Below are 24,711 nucleotides of genomic sequence, written 5' to 3'. Positions count from 1 at the left end.
CCGCCGCCCCCCCCCCCCCACCTCCCAGTGGCTAGCAGGCATTCAGCAGCCACACCCCTCATTCAAAGAAAGTGAATGGAGAGCATTGTGGATATAGCAGGATATCTCAGACCATGTGCAACTAAATAAACCCACAAGAGGAAGAGGAGTCTGTGTGTGTGTGTGTGTGTGTGTGTGTGCGTGTGTGTGTGTGTTTGTTCATGCAGAGACATGTAGTGTACGCTATCAATCTGATATAAAAAGACAGTGGGACGGTGTGTTTGCGGCCGAATACAGCAATAAAGATATTTATTTTCACATGGTGTGTGTGTGTGTGTGTGTGTGTGTGTTCGTGTGCTTGTGTGTTTGCACAAGACAAGAGGCAATATCCTTTACTTGCCTGTCCCTGTGTGTGTCCATCTGCTCTCTCCCTCCCACTGCTTTGTTTCTGTGTGCAGCAGAGGAGGGTATTGGATTATTGGTGTGCGTGTGTGTCAGTGTGTGTGTCCGTGTGTGTGTGTGTACTGAAAACAATTGCTCATCTCTCCCCTTCATTCCATCTCCTCCAGCGTTCTCTCTCTCTCTCTCTCTCTGTCTCTCCTCTCTCTCACACACACACACACACACACACACACACACACACACACACACATCTCCATCCCTCAGACTTGTGACTAAAGCCGTGACTAAAAGAGAACATCTCTAATGGACAGACAGCCATCCCATAATACTCCCAAGCTTAGAGAACATCTTTCTGGAAGGAGAGTCCATAAATAAAAGACTTGGAATATAACTGGCTTGTCATCAATGGTATTACATGTACTGTGCTGCTGTGCTTTCTCTGTATTTATTTAGCAGCTGCGGCCCGCCACAGCAACAACATTGCCACCACTGCCAGAGCAAATGCGACATTAAGAAAATATAATTTCAAGTTTATAATTATGGCTTGCAGCATTGTGAAATGTTCATGTAAGAATAACTTTAGTGAGTCACTGCGTTGCAATCAATACTGGGTGCAAAACAAGCATGAAAGTGGTTCTAAAACCCAGTTTTTCTGTGTCGCTCTGGTGTACTTCCTGAGTCCGGATCCCGCCACATCTGAGAAAATCACAATTATCACTGCCAACCCGCTGACTGCAAAAAACTAATGCGGTAGACATGCGAAGAGATGTTTTGTTCGACCAGCTCCTAAGATTAGAAAATGATCGCGGTTGTAATGGATTTGATCCCAAGTGAATGGAAAGAGCGGGTGATTAATTTGTTCTTTTGCGTATATATGCCTCAACTTTTTCCATCAGCACACTGACTGAAGGCCCGACAGAAGTTTTCATAACATTCAGCACAAACACTTCCTTCCTGTCAAAGCTGGAGCTGAATCTAACACTTGGCTGTGGTTTGGTTGTGTATTTATGTGTGTGTGTGTGTGTGTGTGTGAGCACGCAGAAACAAGCATGCACAAGTGTGTATCTATCTGCGTGTGTATCATTCAATCTGTGCTGCATCTTATTAGACCAAAATTATTACTGTTATCAAAATTTCCATTGCTTATAGGCTACATGAGTCCAGGAGCTTAATGTGCCATCCAAAAAGACCGCAGCAGACTAGATTCAGCTCTGACTGATTTCCCATCCAGATCAATCTTAAGCAATCTGGTCAGAGTGTTTTCAGGGTCTCTGGGGTGAAACTGCCATCTGACTAGAGATTAGCTTCCTTGGTTCAGATTGAAAAATTGATCCCAGATCAGTGTCTAGGGGCAACATCACCATACTCTGAGATGTGAAAGATCAAAATCTTTTCTCCTGTGCTTTGTGTGTGGGTCAGGCAACAAGGAACAGCAATTAAGCAACCATCCATTTTCTACTGGTTTCATAATCTATACATTGGGTTTCCAACAAAAGGGTCACCAGGTTAATGGCCCTGGGTCCTGGGGCAGGAGACACATTTCAGTCCCAGGCTGAAAGATCAAATTCAAATATCCCTGTGATATATGTTTTCTGTGGATTCTGTGTCATTATCGTATCAGCTAGCAGGGTTATTGATAGTTTTCATAGCTAAAATGCAATGGTTTTAACTATATAATACTGCAAAACCAGATCAGGACCTCACATGACAAAAAGTGACAATATTTTTAAGATCCTGGCGAGACTGAAGCACTGCTATTTGGGTCCTGGGCAAAAATGTTTATGAATCCCTGCTGTATATAGGCTATCTCATTTAAATGAAGAGAATATTGTCTGAAGTTTCTTCTCGTGGGAACCAGAGATGAAAGGACAAGTGTGATGTACAGTTGGAGCGTTATTTTATTAGGCCTGTTTTTAGCCTATAAAGCTGCTCTGAGCTACGACATTTATAGTGAATGAACTCAATTAGAATCCAAGCTTTGGTGATTAACTGTAAGTGGCAGGGGGACACAGAAGCACAGCAAAAGTGTGTGTGTGTTTGTACATGTGCGTGTAATGACCTACTTCCATGCAAGCTCATCTCGAAATAAGCGCATACTATACAACACAAGTCTCTGTTTACATCTGTTTGGATACCGCCAGTCATAGCAACAGGTCATACACTTCTTCACTAACAGATTTACAACAGAGCACTATATGGATGAGACATCCCATCTAAACCTCCCTCCATATGTTGATTACAAACCACAATAATGAGTAAAGAGCTTTTGTTTGTGTTTTTAGCATTGTCGTCTTGTTTCCACTGGAACATCGGGGACATTTAGGCTCAAAACCCTCGCTGGGTTGCATCAAATCATGTGGGCTGGATAGGTAACTGGAGACTAATAGGCGGCGGTGACTGGCACGCTACCCACAGGGGAGCTCTGTGATTGGACCAGAGGTCAGCGCTGATTGTTGGAGGCCAGCCAATCAGGGCAGAGCACATATGGAGCTGATTAAAAGAGTCACCTCCATGACTCAGCGGACTGAGTGACTCAGTGACACACATCCTCCCCCAAGAGAGAGGGAGGGAGAGGGGAGGGCAGGAGAGGAGGAGAAAGGGAAGGGGGAGGGTTAAGGATAAAATAGGAGAAGGTGAGGGGCAGCTGGGGGAATTGGGAAGGAGAAGAAGGAGGAGGAGAGGGGGGGGGGGGAGAGAGGATCTGGAAGAGAAGAAGGGAAAGAAGAGGAACATCTGGCCTGGCCCAGCTATCTGCAGCGAAAGACTTGTGTCTGTTGGAGACTTCCTGTTGTGTTTTTTTTCTGTGGTTGCTCCGCTCCCCTGTGGTGCAAATGGAGACAGCATGTGTGATTTGCTAGAAGAGAGGAAGGATGGTTTATCTCCATACTCTGAAGTGGCCTCCTCTACTCAGCACTGAATCGCTGGAAAAAGATGACATAAACTAACAGTATGTATATGTGTACACAGTTTGAGGTGCTTCATATCTTGACACTAAACTACTGATTTTATTCCTCAGTCCCCAGCTTGCACATTTCGCCTTAAGGTCACAGTAACTCAGGCATGTGTTTGCTTTCAGCGTTTTTTACCGTGTGTTACTTTTTATAGCGATGACCGCAAAGAGGATAAATTGTCCAGAATTTGTGGTGTGAGCGTTTGTGTATGGGGGGCCGTTTGCCCAGAGTGTCTTTCCCTCTGTTTTAAGCCACCAAAGCTTTCCCAGCTGGACTACTTAACTCTGACAGCTAGAGAGAGAGAGAGAGAGAGAAAGAGAGAGAAAGCCTTCAACACTTTCAGCTGTCATATGCTCAACCAAATGCACTTCTTCAAGGCATTGTTTTCTCCAAAATTCAGCCGAGAACATATTGCTTTAACCCAAGAGAGCGAAACGAGGATTTTAAGAGGAAGTAAGAAGAAGCAGAACAGCGTCCCTCAAGAACTAAGCAGCCCGACTTCAACTAAACAATGAGGTTTGCAATAAAACAAAAAAAAATAGGGGGGGGGGGGGGGGGGGAGAAAAGGTCTTGGGATGTTTCTGCGCATCCATTTCCCACATCTCCCCATCTGAAGAGGATACATCATGCCTCGGCTTGATTGGCCTTAATGGAAACCAGTCATCCAGCCGGCCTCGGCAGAGCGATAGTCTCAACAGCCGCGCTCTCCCACAGACAGAAAAGACAACTGCAGATACTCACAAAGGGTTTCCATCTCACTGCTGTGGTACATCTCCCCGCAAGCAGACGCCATCTCTCTCTCCTCTCTCTCTCTCTCTCTCTCTTGTCTCTCTCTGTCCCAGGTGGATTCGCCAAAGAACAAAAACTCCTGTCTGATACGGGAAGAAAAAACTCCACGGACTTCCCGACCGCTAAGCTCTGTCTGTGTGGCAGCTGCTGTTGGGATGTTGTACCGACAGTTTAATCTAACTGTCTTGAGCTTCCCGATGCACAGATAGCGTCGTGTACCGTCTATTCCCGAGGCTCTGGAGTGGGAGCCTTGCCTTGATGAACAATAAACAGAGCGGCTCCAGGGGATCGGCCTTCTGGGGAATCCCTGGCCCCTCGCTGAAATCTGCGGGGGCAAGGGATAGGGGGGGATGACTCAACGCCGAAAACGAAGAGAAGACGGAAGGAGCTCTGTGATTAAAACTCTTTGTGCGGTCTGCGCGTCTCCTCCAGAAACGTCTAACCCGGTTATGATGTTAATTATCTATAATAGAAACCTTCCATGTGCAGAGGCAGGGGAAGGAAGGAAGAATGAGAGAAAGCTTTTTAGTGCTGTAGGAAGAGAGACAAGGGAAACTTTTGTGCAAAAACATGAATCATCATGAGCTACATGAAACACTTCAGTCTACCACTGAATATCATAGTCATTTTAGTTGGCCAACGCTGCAAAAATCTCCATCTTAACAAGTCATTTAATCTATTATTCAGTCCTAAAATCATCATTTTCTTAAAACAAGTGAAGAAAACTGCCAATGCGGTGAGATAATTTCACTTGCTTCCAATGCAAATCAACTTGTTCCAAGAATTTTGTAGAATCAAGTGTCATTTTCTTGATAGTAGTGCAGTGATCTGCCTTATTTATCTGATTTGTTTCAAGATACTGACACTCATTTGTAGAAAATCCCTGAAACAAGTGAAACTGCATTGGAAGGAAATGGCGTTATCTCACCCCATTGGCAGTATTGTTTCTTGTTTTAAGAAAAATAAGATTTGAAGGCTGAATATGAGACTAAATGACTTGTTAAGATGGACGTTTTGCGCAGTGAACGTGTAACACAGAGTTACTCATCCCAGGCAATTTGCCCTTTCCCCCAAATCTTCAGCTGCGCATGCTTCCTCCATCTCACTCCTCTCCTCCTGTGTGATGTCTGCAGTCCCCTGTGTAACATCACCAAGCGCTTCACACCATAACAACTGAGGGTGAAAGTTCACCCCGTTCACTCCTCCAAGCTCCATTGCCAAGGCTTCTCTCACCAGATAATGGCCCTCTCTCAAGGAGCTAATTGCCCGTAACCACAGATCTACAGTCAGATTCTCTAAATCCCTAAATCATCTCTGCAAACCTCAGATATATCACCTAAGATCCAAGCCCAGATCAGCACTGTATCTGAGTATTTTTAAACTCTGTGCCAAATATCGCAAAGCAAGAGTGGAGAGTGGAGCATCCCTGGTGATTCAGTAAAAGCTGCCTGTTCATTCAGAAGTGAGGAGGCAGTCAGTCATCCAAGCAGCACTTCTGGTACATGGCTCACTTGGCTAATCCCAGACTCAGGTTTAATCTGTAGGGTGAGAAAGGTGAGGGTACTGAAGTGCAAAAGAGGTACTGAGGATTTATACAAGAAAAAGTAGAGTGTAATTCCTTGCTGCCTGTATTGAACTGCTACCCAACACTGTTACACAGTAAGAGACATACATTTCTTTAAATGTTCGCTCTGAAATAAGAAAAAGATTTCCCCTTTTTCTTTATTTTTGCATTCATATTGTTTAAAATCGTTGGTGGTATAATAGACTTTGAGTGAAGTGACTGAACCATAAACATAACAGTTTAATATACAGTTGCCTACTTCAGTGTGTCAACAATAATGACATTGCCATGTTGCATTCAGAAGCAAATATAATGATCCCGGCTGAGGAATTTTCCATCTTCTGTGAACAATAAAGTTCTATTCTATTCTATTCTATTAGATATATCTATATGATATATCTATCTATCGTCCTATAACCAATGTAATCAATCACTATAGGTGTGGACTAAAGACTCATGTATCTTTGCGTTCTCAGCCTTCATTTTGATTTATGGAAAAAAAAAGAAATCTCATAACAATGGATTTCCAATGGACTTTCCAAACCCAAATCACAAAAAGTAAAAGAAGTTGTTTTTGTTCTCAACTCTCAAAGGATACAGTAGACTCAGCAGCAGATGGTCTCAGCATGATTTTGTATTATCCATGCAGCACTGCTTTCTTAGCACTGTGCTCTTACACTTCTGCTTAGCTAGATCAAATCCAAGCATCTTTTTTGTCTCACATTTTAGTCGCATTTGAACAAGAAACTCTTTAACCCTCCATTATGCTGATGGTGTAAGCCAGCCTGTCTGCATGGTTTATACATAAACTGGGAAGGGAAGCATCAGATGAAAAGATGTTGAATTAGTTATTGGCAGCATGGGGCTCTGACCCTGTAACTGACCTCAGAATTTAAAATCTGTTGCACTGGTACTAAAACTGAATTTATTGATCGGCTAAATTGGGAAAAGACACCGTCAATGATAAAGGCAAGGAAATGTTCAAATGTGTGTGGAAGTGAGGTGCTGCATTATAGCAATAAATGATGGGCCTCAGTGTGACTCACAACTGATGCCTAAGGGCCAAAAGCTCTTGTATCATCTTAGAGAAGGACATAGACTCAACTGCAATATCAATCTAGTTAGTGAGTATGAATACACAAACACGGGAGACAACTGTGGGCCCACACACACACACACACACACACACACACACACACACACACACACACACACTTGTAGAAACCGTCTTTCCCCCTGTCTACCCATTCCAGCAGATGGCATGACAGTGGCACATATGGCCATCTGCCCATCCACACACATACACACACACACACACACACACACACACACAAACCCATGTATGTGTGTTCATGTACAAATAACTGACAAAATATAAACCAACATCAAGCATCTTAATAAAGCCACAAGCTGCTGACCAATTTCAGACACTCACACTCACACACACTCGCCATTTAATTACATAGCAACAGCAGCTGGGCCTGCCTTGCAAATTCTTCGTTACTCATCACATCCCCTACGCTGCAGATCTGGAAACTACACAATGTTATCAGTCACACAAAACTACAGTTATGACAACATGCAATTATTGTCTTTCCAACATGTCCTCCATCAGCCAACAAGAGGACCAAACATCATTAGCAGAGAATGTGGAGCAAAACTGACCTCAAATGGACCTTTCTCCTCTGCGAAAACCAGTCTGGGTCTAATTATGAGCCTGTCACTGTGCAGATGGTCCAACCAAGCAAGAGAGATCAACCATATACATTCACCGAATTTCATATTCACAAAGGGGTTTCAGATTATGAGTAGTGATCGAGGATAAGAGTCTTGAAAATAAAGGTATTGTCTGTGTCTTGCCTTTTGTCTTTATCCTCAATTTTTCCCATTTTGTCATTTGTTTTGTTTTTGAATTATTCATCATTCATGATTTGACAGCTGACATTCATATTTCATGGCCCGAGGAGCCAAGCCAACCCAGTGAAAATTTGATGGAAATATGGACTGATGATGATAATACGTACGCATACATTTGATGTATTTTTCATCAGATTTTTTTTCTTGAGCTTGACATTTTTCTGGCAACTTTGATATGGCAATAAAGTATTTCATCCTGAATTTTGAAGACAGGTTGCCCCGACCCCTGGCTCCAGATCAGTCCTCCCAGGTCAGCCGTGTTTGATTGACGACATTAAAAAAAAACCAATCCGTGGCTCACACTGGCACAGTGCGTTTCCCTTCTCTTCATTACACTGGCTTCATTCCTTCATTTTTATTGCCAAGATAAGGGACTGGATTTTCCCATCGGTTTATGGGACAAAGGAGCTACAGCAGACTCTGATATCTGGAGGATAAACAACAGGGAGGATTCGTCACGGGAGACAGCAGATAAATGCAGATAATGTCAACTGAGACTGCGTTATCTCGGTTTGCTTCATCAGGCTCTGATGGCCCGTACCCTATTGTGTCTTTTATCTTAAAGCAATGGAAAAAGGTCCATAAAGGTGGTTTGTATGTTTGTGTGTGTATCCGAAGTTGGACTGTTCCAGCTTTGTTAAACTCCCGGAGGAAGACAAAATGTGATCATTCTGCCAGGAGTCATGTTCCCAGCCCGGTGAGAGGATGTAGGGTGCGTGTGTGTGTGTAGGGGTGGGTGTGTGTGTGTGCGTGTGTGTGTTGTGCGCTCGGAAATGTGCGTGTATCCTTATGTTTACAAGGGAGCTGTGAGTGTGTACCATGCATGTGCACATGTGTGTCTTTGCACATGTGAAATACATAAATGTGTGCGCTTTGCAGCATGGAGGAGAAAGTGATTTGAGGGAAGGAGGAAGGAGGAAGGAGGAAGGGGGGGGGGATTTACTGCGGTTGTGGGATTTGAGGGGACGGCTAAAAAGGACGAAAGTCTTTCAGCAGTGGTGGGAAACTTCTTTAACCCTTGACTTCCCCCAGATGCTCAGTGTAAACTCCAACTTCCGAAAGCCTTATCTGGAGGAGGGGAACTCTCTTTGTGTGTGTGTGTGTGTGTGTGTGTGTGTGTGTGTGTGTCTATTTATCTGGGGCAGAAGGGCTGTCCCGTTCCCATTTGTCTCAGCTCCGCCCATCTCCATGTCCAATGTAAGACGTTCATAGACAGAGAAAGAAAGCCTGGTCCGGTCAGTGTCCACGCACTTCAAAGAGCTGCAGAGACATTATTTTGAATGAGTGTCTATCTTTACGATCTGTTGCAGTATCAAACAGGAGATGGAAAAAGCCGAACATGTGTGTGTGGGATGCATTTTTTTGCATGTGTGACCCCAGTGTGATTCAAACTCTTAACCCTGGAATTGTTTGTGACAAGCTCTATCCAACCACAACGGTACTAAAACTGACATGGCTGCAATTACAGAAAGAAAGAGGGATGGACAGAGAGGGAGAGGGAGAGGGAGAACTAAACTGCTCTAAAAGAAGAGAGATACCTCTTGGCATCACCTGCCTGCCAGCGCTCTGTGTTGCCTAACCACATTTCACCTGTCACACACTGCCTCCTGGTGGCCGGTTTGGGGCATGCACCCACTGCGACAGGCTCAGGCTCGGATAATGAGAAGTGACACTGTTCACACTGGAGGGTGTTTCTGGACTGGAGAGACAGACATAACAGACTAGAAGTGCGCTGGTTTCAAGTGAGCAAAAGTGCAGGTTATTCTGGCTGCTGAACACCACAACACAAGTCTGGGACAGTCTGCATTTTGCTGTAAGAATGTCATAAGGTGATCATTTTAAGGCAAAGATCAATTAGAAAAGCTTTTTTTTTTCCTTAAAAGATCCTACCCTTGCATAATTTAACTTTGATAGTACTTACTATGATTTACATACGATCGAATCATTATAAATCTCTCTATTATACATTATTATAATCTACATTATATAATGATTTATATCAGGCTAAAAAGGTGGATAAACTGAGTTCAGGTGGGATTACCTTCCACTTAATTTTGTAAACGTGTGAATGAACTGAAATGTCTGTAGTTCAGCTCATTATGGAACACCATGGGCTGGCATACATTAGCAATGCTATGAAACATTCACAAATTTCTACTTTTAACATTTTATATACAATTTCCTTTTAATAATTTTGTGTTGTTTTAAGTTTAATAAGGCCTACGGGAGCTATCCGCCAAGTTGAATTCCTTGTATGCGCAAACTTACTTGGCCAGTAAAAATGATTCTGATTCTGAAACAGTAATACTTGGGCCTGTGGCATCTGAGAGTGATGGCAGGGTGGCCTAGTGGTTAGAGAGACCCTCCCATAAGCTAAATGTCACAAGTTCAATCCCTGCAACAGCCAGCTTGTCCATTAACAGCCATGTGTTGTGTCAAAGTGTCACTGAGCCAGAGCCCCTCTCTGCTCACTCTGGACAAGAGCATCAGCTAAAAACATAGAAATGTAGGATAGGAGACAGAAAGCTGATCAACTGAATTAGTGATGATTTCCTCCAAAGCAGGAGAATGAGAAAGGCTCAACGCTTTAACAATAACTTCCTCAGGCTCCAGTTTACCTTGCATCACTAATGCTAAGCCTCAGAGGTATGAACCAACATAAGCAACTTAACATTAGCCATGATGATATGCTCTGTGGACAACAACAGTTCCCCATCTCTCTCTCTCTCTCTCTCTCTCTCTCTCTCTCTCTCTCTCTCTCTCTCTCCCATCCTCTCTCCCTCCCTCTCTCTCTCCCTCTCTCCTGGGTAATTAGCCGACAGGCTGTGCTGACTAATGGTCTGGGATCAGTCCAGAGTAATTAGACTGGGAGAGGATTGACCTCGGATATGCCTTCGCCTCGGGGTGTGTGTATGCATGTGGATGTTTGCGTGCATGTGTAGGTGTGTGAATGAGAGAGAACAAAAGAGAGAAAGAAAGTATCTGTATGTGTGTGTGTATGTGTGTGTGTGCCCTTTCCTGACCTATGGATAGGCAGAGACAAATCACCCACCGCCCTCCACTGCCCCCTTCTCCCCCTTCGGAAGGTCAATCCAAATACGAGACAAATGGCTCCTCTTGCTCCTTCTTCCATAATGACTACACCCCAATTAGAAAAACAAATGTCCTACAAGATAATCTGTTTATTTAGGCAATAAGGACGAATTCCAGTTCAGCGCATCTGCTCGGTTGAAATGAGGATATCTCTTTTGTTCTTCTGCATCACATTAGGAGGGAGCACAGTGGGACTGAATAAAGTGACTCCTCGGTAACAGCTCATAATGAATACCTGTTTCTTTCCCAATAAGGGAAAGCAGAAAGGAGTCATTCCCTGTTCCCAATAATAGCATACACAGAAGACGTGCGCAGTCTATTTCTGAACTCCGCTGGCCCAGGCTCTGTCTGCTGAGCAGTCCAGACCAGTCAAATTATTGGATTCTTTATTAAAAGTATACACTCTACAGCCACTTCTGCCTTATGCCCGTCTGCCTGGTGGTCTAGTAGCGTCCGGTTCAGATGGAAAGACTGAAAACCATCCCTGCTGTTTAAACAAGCGTACCTCTTTTTCCCCCTTGTCACAATAAAAGACGAAAGGAGTTTGACCCCAATGATAACCTAACTTCTTCCCAACAAGAATACACTATTTCCGGTCGGCCCATCTGTCTAATGACCGCTCCACTGTCTAATTTAGAAGAGAGAATTCCTTCTTTGGTGTATAAAAGAAGGCTCTTCTTTTCCTCCATGCTACAAAATGATTTTGTCCATGGTTATAGTATTCCTCCTCCTTCTCCTCCTCTTCTTCCTCCTCCATAGGTCCCTACATGAGAAGAGTAGCAACATATTCGGGTCCCAAGGTGAAACTGAATTTCTTAAATCTGAATCCTGGTCTGAAGCAAGATAAGAAATGTCCCATTTCTGGCCACAGGTGGTCTAGGCCTTTTCTGTCTAGCGGACAGAAGATGGTGGACAGATAGAGCTCTATCTGCAGCGTTTGATGGATTGATGAACAACAGGCCTGCCTGTCAAGATAAGGTTTCTCCGTCTCGCTGAACACGCTGCTGCAGACCAGATACCAATCAGAATGCTTTAAATGAGTCTACTGCCTGTAGCCTGAAGTGAGCCTCAGCCCAGACCGCCTGTAGGAGGTTTGTTTCATTTCAACGAGGGGGGTAATGCTCAGGTTTTCTTTAAAGATGCTACATGTAGGATTTAAACATCAATAATTATCACATTTTGAGACATTAGTATAGTTACTGGGACCAGGTAGGAGAAGATTGGCAGCCACTATCAGCCTGCACACTGCATTTTATATTGTGTGCCACAGGGTCGGGTACGCAGGATATTTGCTGTATTGTTTTACGACACAATGGGCGATTGCTTTACAGCACGAAACAGGAAGAGGGCACTGTTCTTCCAGCACTCACAGAGCTGAGGCTTTCTGAGTTTCTCACAACGGCAGATGGTGAGTGGGGTGGAAGGCCGATGGAAAAATCACTTCCATGTTTATCGTCTTCAGTAAAGTCAAAGAGGAAACCTTTTGGCAAAATAGTAGCATCCTTTTTGCCACAGGAAGAAATGAGGTTTATGGGAAATGTGGTCTTCATTTGAAAAACACACACTAACAATACCAGTGACATGAGATAGAATCAACCGTCTCGACCATGGTTTCAATTGTTTACCAAGGTATATTACAATTTGACAATGATATATTGATGTTTTAAAATGCTACATGCAGCACCTTTAAAACAATGATTTAGCAGGAGAGAAACCATGCCAGTGTATCCCACCTCTAATAATCCCTGAGTTACTGTTAAAGTAGAGGTCACTCTATTTTGACTTCTCCGGTTTCTGTGTCAATTGCGATGTGTAATGACAGGGGAAAGGTGGAACTGGATACAGTACTGCAGCAATATGGAAGACATTTAGTGAGGGCATCTCAGGCTATGAGAATGTGGATTGGTACAGCCAAATGTAAGAAATTGGCACCATGTGTTAGTTTTACATAAGTGTTGTGTGTGTGTGTGTGTATGTGTGTATGTGTGTGTGTGTACTTACATGCATATGTGTGGTTGTGTGTCTGTTACCTCAGCTGACTGAGGCCCTCAAGCCCAAAGCAACATGCCATATCTGCTAATTAGGGATCTAACTATTATTGCAGTTCAGTGTGTATTTGTGTGTGTGTGTGTGTGTGTGTGTGTGTGTGTGTGTGTGTGTGTGCGTGTGTGTGTGCGTGTGTGTGTGTGTGTGTGTGTGTGAACAAGAGGATGCCTATTGGAAAGGACTTGATAGTGGAGGTTCTCCTGCATTGGGTGCCGTTTAGGAAACAAATCATTTCCAACTATGTGAATATCTGTTGGTTCAGTGGTAAACGACATAGTTAAGGGGTATGAACTAAACGGCACCCCATAGTTTTTGTTCCAAATCAGAGCATATAGGCCTGAAGCTGAGTTTCTTTAATACACAGAGAAAGTAACATCAGGGCAGGAAACAATATCTTAAGTGAATTCATTCATTCAGTTGTCATACATTTAATACCAGATGACAAATAAACTCTTTGTCTTGATATTTCATGTATTCACGCATATTGCTTTAGCTGGATGTGTATTACTAAATAAAGCATTAAAAGATCATTACAAGTCAACTTCAAAACATCTTTTGGACTGAATGTACTTGGGGTTAGGGTTCATATGGCCACTAAGAACATTACAAGTGCTTTAGTACAATGATCAGGTTTATCAAATATTTTACATGTCAAAATATTGCCATAACCTCAATGATCAGTTCAGCTATGGGAGGTTTAAAGGAATGTTTTTGTAATCAATAGCTTGTAATGGCCTTTAATGATAATATTCATCTTCCAATCCATTCTTCTTTAGAGAACCAAATGTCATCAAAAACCTGGTTGTCCAATGTCCAGACATAGAAATCTGCTTCACAGCACTGGAGCAGTTTTTGGAAACCGGATCACAACAGGGGGCACAATCTAGGATTTTGCTATAATCATTGGCAACTAGCCTACAGGTAATAGACTAGGTAATATTACAAGCTGGTCACCCATGACAAGTTGCATGCTCTTGTCATGATAGTATACATATCATTATACACGTGTTGATATACAGTCTTTAACCAGATAGTGCTCACTGCAAGCTTTTACCCACCATGAATATGAGTTAAAAATAACCATTATATCAATTCAACAGAGATTGTTCTCATGTCTGGCCACTTTAGATGTAATTCCAGTTCATAACAAAACAGTATCACATACATTTATATTTTCATTATCAAACTCACACTTCTCTTTCATCTAATTTGAATAAAATAAATACTGTGCACAAGTTAAGTTTGTTGTTTTTGTATATTTATGTAACAACAAACAATCAAACAACAGTAAAACGATGAATATTTGTAGTAAAAGTTTGAAAAAAGTGAAAAAAGTTCATCCTCCAGCTGTGTGTTGATTGGCTAGAGGTTCAGCAGATGGATCTGCTCTCGCTCTCTTTCTGGGGGGAATAATGTCTCCCTCACACTTCATGGTCTCCATGGTTCTCTTGTTGGAGGTGGTCTGTGTGTTCAGGCCAGAGTTACAGAGGGACTGAGGTCCAGACGTGAGGCTGAGGTCGGCAAAGCAAGCCGAGAGATCGTCCTCAATCAAAGCAGCCGGTATGAAGGCAGGAGCTGACATGTTGGAGCGGCAGGACGGCTGCCAGTCCATCTCCTCAACAGCATCATCGTCAGTGGCTTGGTGGTAGTTGGCTGTGGGCCAGCTGCTGGCCATGGAGCTAGCCAGGTTGTAGTCCACCTCCATATCCTCCACATCATGGAGAAAAGCCCCACCGTTGCTGCCATGGCCAGGGTTGAAAGGGAGGAAGCAGCTGGAGTTCTGGTAGGAGCCAAAGACTTCAGTCCAGGAGCCTGGGTCAGCAGGACCGCTCAGTCCCAGCTGGCTGCTGTTGGTGATCGGACAGTCAGAGGAAACGCTCTGGACTGGCAGAGACAGACTGCAGGTCTGGGAGGAGCTGGAAACGCTCTGGACTGGCAAAAACAGACTGCAGGTCTGGGAGGAGCTGGAAACGCTCTGGACTGGCAGAAACAGACTGCAGGTCTGGGAGGAGCTGGAAACGCTCTGGACTGGCAGAAACAGACTGCAGGTCTGGGAGGAGCTGGAAACGCTCTGGACTGGCAGAAACAGACTGCAGGTCTGGGAGGAGCTGGAAACGCTCTGGACTGGCAGAAACAGACTGCAGGTCTGGGAGGAGCCGGAAACGCTGTGGACTGGCAGAAACAGACTGCAGGTCTGGGGTGAGCCGGAAACGCTGTGGACTGGCAGAAACAGACTGCAGATCTGGGGTGAGCCGGAAACGCTCTGGACTGGCAGAAACAGACTGCAGGTCTGGGAGGAGCCGGAAACGCTGTGGACTGGCAGAAACAGACTGCAAGTCTGGGGTGAGCTGGAAACGCTCTCGACTGGCAGAGACAGACTGCAGGTCTGGGGTGAGCCGGAAACGATGTGGACTGGCAGAAACAGACTGCAGGTCTGGGGTGAGCCGGAAACGCTGTGGACTGGCAGAAACAGACTGCAGATCTGGGGTGAGCCGGAAACGCTCTGGACTGGCAGAAACAGACTGCAGGTCTGGGGTGAGCTGGAAACGCTCTCGACTGGCAGAAACAGACTGCAGGTCTGGGGTGAGCCGGAAACGCTGTGGACTGGCAGAAACAGACTGCAGGTCTGGGGTGAGCTGGTGCTGTCAGTCCCGACGGTCTGAGTTGGGACAGGAGCAGGGTCAGCAACCGGGTCGCTCAGAGCCTCCAGTAACTGCGGACTGGCTTCAGTGTCGTTGGCCGGAAGCGCTCGGACCATTTGATCCGAATCGTCCTCTTCAGAGTCGTAGCCAGAGTCTTCATCTGGACTGGAGTCAGTTGAGTTGAGGGCAGTGAAAAGTTGTTGAGATGCCATGGTCTCAGTGGTCTCAGTGGACTCAGTGGACTCAGTGGTCTCAGTGGACTCAGTGGTCTCAGTGGTCTCAGTGGTCTCAGTGGTCTCAGTGGTCTCAGTGGTCTCAGTGGACTCAGTGGTCTCAGTGGACTCAGTGGTCTCAGTGGTCTCAGTGGTCTCAGTGGACTCAGTGGTCTCAGTGGTCTCAGTGGTCTCAGTTGTTCAGTGTCTCAGGAAATCAGGAACCGTTGTAAAAACAAAGCTGTTCACCGCAAGTTCATGAGAGAAGTGACACATTCACCTGCTGTGCAGTTGGAATGTCACCGATCAATTCCAAAGCAATGCTACTGTGACCTCATAATAATACATTCATGTGACTTTTATGTGTATTGAACTCTACAATACCCTGTTATATGCCCCCTAATATTTTATTTTATTTTATTTTATTTATTTATTATTTATTTCTTGTTCCCCTCAAACAATGTTTTTTTTTTCATAAAAAAATTTTGTCATAAATTTGTTGACCTGCCTACTGCACTACAAAGCCAAAGTGCAGTAACTACGCAAAAAGTGAAACTGAGAAAAATGACTTTAAAGTTTATCCAAAGTCCAGGAAAATAGGTTATGGTTAGGTTAAGTGATAATGTGCTCAAGTATTGTATTATTATAAAGTAAAATTTTGTATATATAAACGCTGACTATAAATTTGACCTATGACCCCTAGAATGCAGTTACTGCACTTTGCCTTTGTACCACCTGATGCAACTGCATGGATTATGCAAAGGCAAAGTGCAGTAACTACCAATATCCATGTATTTGTACTTTATTTTTGTTTTTTCATTGATATATAATATAACATTTTTAAGTGTACAGCTGAAATAATCCAGGTGTTGCTTCGCCAATATGAAACAGCTAGTTCATTAACAAGATATAGGAGGGATGGGGGAAGAGTGGGGCAGGTGCTGGGTAATATAAAATATTAATAATATATTTCCATTTTTTTCAGAATATAAAAAAAATATAACATAATGGTCACATACATTCAGAAATGTCATCTATCTGTAAAATTAATCAATGAAGCAATCAGGTTTTCAATCAGAATATAAATATAATTACTGAATAAAAATCAATTGACTACATTTACTGCGTAGGCTGGGCTAAAAGAAGAGACTATGAGTGTTTTCAAGTTGCAGGCTGGATTCATCAGTCATCTCACATCATTTAGACTGACGGTGAGCCAGTGATGTTTTGATAGGTTACATGGCATTTCCAGTGAGTCAGTCAGCATCATGTGTGCAGTTTCTGCTCCTCTCAGCATTATAATAATCATCAAGGGGGGGCAGTGCTATTAACTTAGCCCTTTATTTTATGTATGTAATGTTGGCTTGCCAGTTTTCTTACCATTATCTGGGTATTTGTTTTTTAATGCAAGTTCCACCATGAGTTTTCCTCTGGATAGCGCCATTACTGCATAGCTTGAAGTCGTAGTAACTGCAGCTGCAGCGCGGTGAAACCAAGCCAGAGTGCAGTAACTTCACATACTGCGGTCTGCCTTTGTTTTCTCATGGATTTTGTACTTACTGCAAATTTGACAGTCCTTTTTCTCTAAAATGGTGATTAGTTCAGCCCAGGCACTTTGTCACAAGATAAATACAGCAGCCTAGTTGAATACAATTTTAATTAAAAAATAAATAAATAAATAAACACCCTCTTTGCAACATATATTTAGGAAAGGTGTAAGTTTAAATTAGTAAGAATCACTTTAGCTAATGAACATGTTAGAAAACTACCACAGGAAGCGCGCAGACACACACACACACACACACACACACACACACACAGTGGAGGTTATGTATATGATTAGTTGCCTATTGTGTGGCCTACACACACACACACACACACACACACACACACACACAGAGGTAACACAGGGTGTAAGTAACTATTGTTTCACATTTTGAACTGAATGAAAACCACCTTAACAGTTAATCAAAGTGTCGATTTAGATTCATTTGTACATTTGATGAGTCAAAACTGAGTCCTCTGTACTCTCTTTTCCATCCATCCTATCTGCAAACACAGGAGCTGCATGGCATGCTGGTCTACCGCTGCCTGACCTCTGGACCTCTGGACCTCTTTAACATTTACCACTAAACCGATAGATATTCAGTTGAGATGAAAACTGAACTAAACAGCACCTCATACTCCTGTGTCACATAAAGGGTTGAAAATCAGATAAGTGTATGTGTCCTTGTGTGTGTGTGTGTGTGTGTGTGTGTGTGTGTGTGTGCGCGTGTGACTTGTGTGTCTCCATTGCCCTTTTCATGCTGACCATATAAACATCCCAGTATATCTAACTCTCTGTGATGCTTAGATCAAAGCGCACAATGTTATTGGCTGGGAAGCCGACTGACTCGGATCACATGACCCCAGAGAGAGGAAGTGCACTGCAGCGAGGTCACACAGCGGGGGAAACAATCACTCTGACAGAGCACGGAAGGAAGCACAGGGTGTGTGTGTGTGTGTGTGTGTGTGTGTGTGTGCACATGTGATGTCATTTCCTCTTGGAGCAACTGAATGGACAGGAAAGCAGCTTATCTAATAGACTCCCAAAAACACGGTTAGCATTGAAAAAGGTTGACAGCCATACGGAAAAAACTGAATTTCAAATTAGAATTCCAATTTTATCTTTACCACCTGTCTCTCATACATAGAAACTTAAGTCTTCATATTGATGTCACCAATAAAAATGAACTGTAGTACTCACAATATGCAATATAACAAAGTGTCATTGAGCAGTAGAGTGCAGTAGAGTGTAAACAATGTCATCCTTGTCATTCCTTCAGTAGAATCTGACTTGGGCTAACAGTACAGTAAACTACAATCAGTGGTGTGAAGGTGGAGGTCAGTGCACTGCTGTTTTTTGTTTCTGCCTTCCTGATCCTGTGTCAGAGCAGAGCAGAGCGGCGCGGAGCAGGGTGGGCCCAGCCTCCGAGCCTGCACCCTCCAGGCAGGTCACCCTTTATTTAGACCCCTAATAAGGCCTCTCCCTGCGGGCAAATAATTGGCCGCAGCCTCCTTGGCCCGAGAGAGAACCAGGCAAGACTGCCAGCAGAGACTGAGAGTGGAAAGGTGTGGTTACGCAATAACACAGAGACATTATGGGCACACAGAATAACAACATGGCATACACACACACGTTCTCTTACACACACACACAATGGGACGGTGTTTGAACCCATACTGTGGGAATGTTGGCTCCAAAACATCCGCTGAATGACAAAGTGCAGCACTTCAGTTTACATCCAGTGTAAAGTTCAAACCAGGAACATATAACATTAAATGGCCTGTATCAACAGGAAAGCACACCCGTAATTATATTTCATCAAGAGCTAGTTATAAAGTACTTGGCGTTGCGGCTAATAGCGACGGGAACATATTGATTTATCAAATGCCGAAGAGAGTTTGATCTTTAAGTGCGGTTTCGTGAGGCCGCGAGCGAGTAGCCGCTTTGTTTCTGTGAGTCACTCAACACATCTGATAAACAAATCAACACACAGAGCGGCGATAGTCGAGTTTCCCTCACGTCATGCTGTGAGACGCTGTCTATATGCCGCTTTAACGCCGTTGGATGCTGTTAAAAGACGAGGTAAAAAGGCCTGGTAAACCCTAAGATGTTAGATCATAGTTGGCCCACTGCTTCATTCCCCTCCATTTACAGGAATCTAGTTGGCTGGTGGCCGCGCTTGATAGGTAGGCCTACCCAATCTGTAGGAGGAAAGGAGAGAAACATGTGCTTTTGTGTGTGTGTGTGTGCGTGTGTGTGTGTGTGTGCATGCGTGTGTGTTAATAAAACCCAAAGGTGCAAGGCTCTACCACTATGTCTTTTCTTGACTTTTCTTAAGGACAGGGTTGTCTCAAGTACTTATTTACTTATTCACTCATTTACTTACTTTTATTTAGGTAAAATGAAAACCAGTGGCTATGGGCATACACAAGAAGGTAGCCAATCAGCATGCAGTACTACTAACAGTCCTTCCCCTCATTGTAAACAACACAAATAGTCAAGTAAATGAACCTTATAAGGGATAAGTAAACAGTGGCTACACAGGGAGAGCAGTTCATACTGTATATAGGCACTGTATTTAAACAATCACAGCCATCTGAATACAAAAAAATACTTGAAGTTTCTGCATCATGTCTCAAGCTGCCTCCAGAAACCTCATACTAGAAGCCTGTCTAACCCTATGTAACATGCTGCTCCATACCACAATCTACCCCGCTCTGCTGCATATATTTTTACTGCAACTGTAACGCTAATTGCTATTTAACAACCGTACTACTGTGCGAGCGCTGCCAAGGTTAGGCTTCCATCACAAGACAAAAAAAACGACTGCTTAAAGAACAGACATCCAGATAATACATGGGTGACTACACACACACAGACAGGCAGTCTGCTGCGTCGGGTGACAGACGGGCCTCTAAGGACGCGGTTACTTGTGTTACTGACAGACATGCGGACATTGGGCTTTAATCAAACAGCCCTCTAGTGCAGTGTGAGATCTGATCCGCGGGCCTCAGTGTGAGGTAGCAGAGGAGGAGGAGGAAGATGGAAAGTAGGAAGGAAAAGCACGGATGATGTATTCTGGAAAATGTGTCCCCCTTTTTTACCCGCTGGGGTTTGTGAACTGTAAAGCGCTGCCAAGAGTTTAAGGCTGCCCCCTCTTAGTTGGTCACTACGCAAAAGGTCAATTTGGTCTTATGTGACTAAGAGTTTAAGACACTACACTCACTTTAATCTCTTTTCCAATGATCACACCGCTGTCACACCAGCGTGGAAACTGTATGCTAAAACAATCGTATAGACTAGTGAGTTTAGCCACCGCACCGAAGCACCTCTCTGCTAAAAGAGTCATATAGGCTCTGATTCAGAGTTGGCGCACATAAGCCTACGTACTTGAGACAAGATCCTCGTATTCTGATTCGTGCTGTGTGGGTTGGAGTGGTGCAGAGGAGAAAATTTAAATTACCCCTCTCTCGTACCTGCGTGAAGGGCGTCTTTTGTTTTCACTCAACTGATTAAAGTGGCAGACAATGACTGGCCCCAGAATAAAACCTCAGTGAATGACAGTGAAGGCAACGTGAAGTTGGGGTTCCCCCAGTGGAGCTGTCTGATTATACAGAGGCCATGTTACTCACTGGGCAATTTTCAAGAAAATCTTCCCTCACAATAGCAGGAGAATAATATCTCACACCATTAGACAACATTTCAATTGAGCTTCAGAGACTTAACAAGATATAGGGATAAAGACAGAGTAGATATGACGGAGTAGCATCAGTAAAGCAATAAATGGGTTTAAAGTAATAATCCGTGGCATTTTCACATAAATAAATTAGAATTTTGCTACTCTCTATTATTAACTGATGTAACACAATAGTAATTCAATCTATAGCCAGTTCATGAAAGCTTTTACATTTGCTGTTCTAAACACCCGGTGTCCCATAGGTCTTTCCTGGGAAAAATACTCTGCACACAGGAAGTGATGCGTTTTACGTTTCCGGCAGCAGCAACAGTTGTTTGCTTGGAATTAACAGAAGAAGAGCTGGGTAGTTAGCATGAGCAGTGACAGCCACCGTGACTGAACAGACACAGAAAACAGAAACTCAAACTTCATCAACAGAAAATCCAAGTAAAAAGACGTCACAGTACTGGACACACTGTCTGATTGACAGGTGATCTCTGGGAAGTGCAGTGCAGAAACACCACAGACCACTTATCAATAAAGCTGTCACCAAAATCAAACAAAATCAAACAAAGAAGAACCTTGTGGATTACCACTCTAAGTTTGTCATAGAGAAGACATTAGAGATTGGTTTTGAATGAGAGGGAGTAGAAGAGGTGTTGGCAGAGTATAGGTTAGACCTGGAGGGATATTATGGAGAAGCAGACTTACTGTCGGGGTTGGGGGACTTGCGCCCGGCGTGGTTCGGCGAGGAGCAGCGGAAGGTGGTGACGATGGTGTTGTGGTGAGGGTTGGGGTGGTGCGGGTGGTGCACTGCCGGGTGGTGGCCGTTGTTCTCCGGGGCCCTGGTGATGCTGATCTCGGGTTTACGGACATCCCCGGGACTGGGGGGCTCAAACTTGCGAGTGTGATTCTGCTCGGGGGTCCGGCTGGTGCCGTTGTTGTTATTGTTCCCCTCGTTGCGGCGCGTCGCCGGGGAATCGGTGGGCGTCTTGGCGAAGGTGACCTCCCTCTTGTGGCTCATCTCGGGGGTCTTGGAGTGGCCCAGGACCTCGGGGCGTTTCAGGGCGCTGTTGGCCGCGAAGCGCGCGGAACCGGGGCTGGTGACGTTGTCCAGCTGCTTGTTGGAAGACGACGAGATGTCGATGGAGAGTTCGGAGCGGCGCGATACGGGCTCGGGGGTCTTGGAGCCCCCGCCGCCCATGATGGAGCGGGGCTGGGTGTAGTTGTGGTTGTTGTTGTTGGAGGCCGGGGCGGCGGTGCCCAGGTCGCGGTAGTAGATGCTGGTGGGAGACATGGCGTTGCGGTGGGGGGGGTTGGCCGTCCGACGGGAGCCGGGGGAGTGAGACGAGGTGTCGACATCCTCCACCTCGAAGGACCTCTTCAGAGCTGCATGGGGGGGGAGAGAGACAGACGCATGAGCCATAAGTCATCAAGCGTATGGTCATTTCAGGTAAGAAAGGCACATAACATATGGAACGCACAGTTTCTTCAGCAAAATAAACTCTTTCTCTTTTACCACTTTTTACATAGCCCATTTATGGGTCAAAGATGTTGTTTGTGAGGATAAATAATGCCATAAAATATTCATCAGAAAGGTCACATCAATTATCTGAGCAGTAAACAACCCATATTCTCATTCGAAAAACCATTATGAACTATATCCAAGTTGTAAACGGCCTGAGGTTTGAGGGTGGGGAAGCTGGAGAAGCAATTCCAGTGGCAACACAAAAGAAACAGCATACCTATTTAATTTGAACTCCCCGTCATCAACAGCTGAACCGCACCGCGCTAGGTTTCTCCTTTTTCACAGGCATTTTCATTAGACTGTGTAAAATCGTGCATGGCGTGTTTATATAGATTTATACGGTGCCATGTGTCATTACTTGGATGCAAATGTGTGCGGTAGACTGCAGTGTAAACTGCCAGCGTTCGACACAGATTCATTTTGCAGAAAGAGTTTCACGACATGTTATGATGCACGCAATAAACCGAGCATCGCTCACTGCCATGCATCGAGGCAAAAAAGTCTCCCTGAATTTGAGAAACATGAGGCGTATCTTTCCCCTTGGTTAGTTGTGACGTGAGGAAATGGCTGTACGGTCCAATACGAAGATACTGAGGGGTGGAATCGCCCCCTGGCCAGCAGGCACTGGCTGCAAGTCAATTTGAATTTGACTCCCATCGCGGAGTCGCTGTGCCAAGCCAGTGGCCACGAGCTGGTAGTGTAATGACACACTAGTTAAGCCGGTCCACTCACGCACACCCATGAGGACTCTCCTCCAAAACGCAGCACTGATCATCCGATCTGTTTGCGGCTTGCAGTGTGTGTATGTCTTTTTATGTGACTATATGTATTTATGTTCAAAGTGCTTGTAAAAGACGCATCTTGTACTGTAAGCACGTGTTGTGGGAATGCAAATGTGTTTATTTTTGTGTTGACTGCACCCACAGGGAGGGGACCCCAGGGTGCCCCGGTCCCACTGCCCTCCGTGTAAAGCTGGAACTCTGTCAGGGGACGCCGGGCTGAAGACAATCACATCAAAGGCCTCTCCCAACACACACCAGCCACCACCGCTAATCGAATTTACTGCTATAAGCTGCTCCGTTCCAACACAGCAGACATCCGATACAATTTACCCCCTAAGACAAATTCAGCGCTTGCCAAAAGCTAATTTAGCGTTCCGGAGCCAATGTCTTGGTCTTTTTCTCATGTGAGCCAGTTATCAGCCACGCTAACGACATTCTCATTCCACCGCGGGACTAAAAGTCCATGTCTGCACTCATGTTCTGCAGTGTACGCTGATTTGTGCTACAAATCTCCTTCATCCCCCTCTTTATCTAGACATTTAAGCATACTTTGTTATGATTACCTTTCATCTTTTGCTTTCTTGCAATGTAGCAGCCTGTCTTGCTTTCGCCCATAAGTCTTGTTAAGGCTGCAGAGCTCCAGTCGCTAGTCGCTCCATCCCAATTTTACAGTATCTGATTAATGTGTGAAAAGCGTAAAATGTCCCTTCATAAGAACACAAAAGGCTTTAATGTTTGAAAACCAGTAAACAGCCACTTTAACAGTTATTTTCTCACGCTTCCATCACTCATTTTCTTCGCTGGACCTTTGATGAAAACGGAGCTCACTATTCAACGAGGCACCATAAAACAAAAATCCATCCTTTGATAGATTTACATATAAAAAATTAAACACAACAATAAACTTGCACTTTGCAAGTGGTGTCCAAACCCACGTTGCCACTGGACTGTGTCCCTCTTAACCCCTGCTTTCCTCCCTCTTGTGTTTTATGATTGCTGAGAGGGAGTCCAAGGCTGTGGCTACTTTCAAGTCTGGCCAGAGCGTGAGCCGCTCTGCCAAAATCGCTCTGCAGATTTCATAAGGAGCCGCGAGGTTGTGATGCATGCTGTATGGCGAGGCATTCATTTTAACCTCCTCAGAGAGCCGCTACACTTCAGGAGACTGCGTACAGCCTAATACCTCCTGACGTTTGCTGTATACTTTTGTACTGTCTTGGGATAGCTGTGAATGTGAGAACTAAAGCAGAACATGGGAGAGATATCAGGGTCTGTATTCACAAAGTTTGTCAAAATACGAGCGCTGATCTAAGACGTTGTTTTGCCAGTGACCTGTTTAGCGATCTTAGATCTTGGCTGCTTTGTGATTGCATGCCCACAGGCAAGGGACTGGAGTAGAGGACTTGAGTGCTTTCCTCTCAAGCAGTTTGTTTGTATTTAGAGACTGTGCAGTCAAGTGTACAAGATTTAAGAGCATAACTGAGTTGAATCTTTCTATGGTTAAATATCTGGGAATAGAAAGAATGGAAAAAGACATTCTGGAGATCTCGCACTTAGACGATCACTCATCTATTCTGTTTTCTAGGA

At 44.4% G+C, this 24,711-nt stretch overlaps 1 protein-coding gene across 3 annotated transcripts in view; it reads right to left on the bottom strand.

Moving 5' to 3' along the window:
• septin9b (septin 9b) overlaps window positions 1-24,711 on the bottom strand; it is a 67,885-nt gene that overhangs the window by 30,344 nt on the left and 12,830 nt on the right. For 2 of the 3 annotated variants that reach the window (XM_071912903.2, XM_071912902.2), the window contains exon 2: window positions 21,529-22,206. In XM_071912903.2, coding sequence (XP_071769004.2) covers window positions 21,529-22,206 — 678 coding nt within the window. Of the gene's footprint in view, window positions 1-4,073; window positions 4,157-21,528; window positions 22,207-24,711 lie in introns of those variants that run through there. The other variant, XM_071912904.2, reaches the window with a different exon arrangement.

Source organism: Centroberyx gerrardi, chromosome 3 (assembly GCF_048128805.1).
Source record: "Centroberyx gerrardi isolate f3 chromosome 3, fCenGer3.hap1.cur.20231027, whole genome shotgun sequence".
NCBI lineage: Eukaryota > Metazoa > Chordata > Actinopteri > Beryciformes > Berycidae > Centroberyx > Centroberyx gerrardi.
The sequence above is the reverse complement of the archived record's forward strand: the minus strand, read 5'-3'. Positions and strand labels throughout refer to the sequence as shown.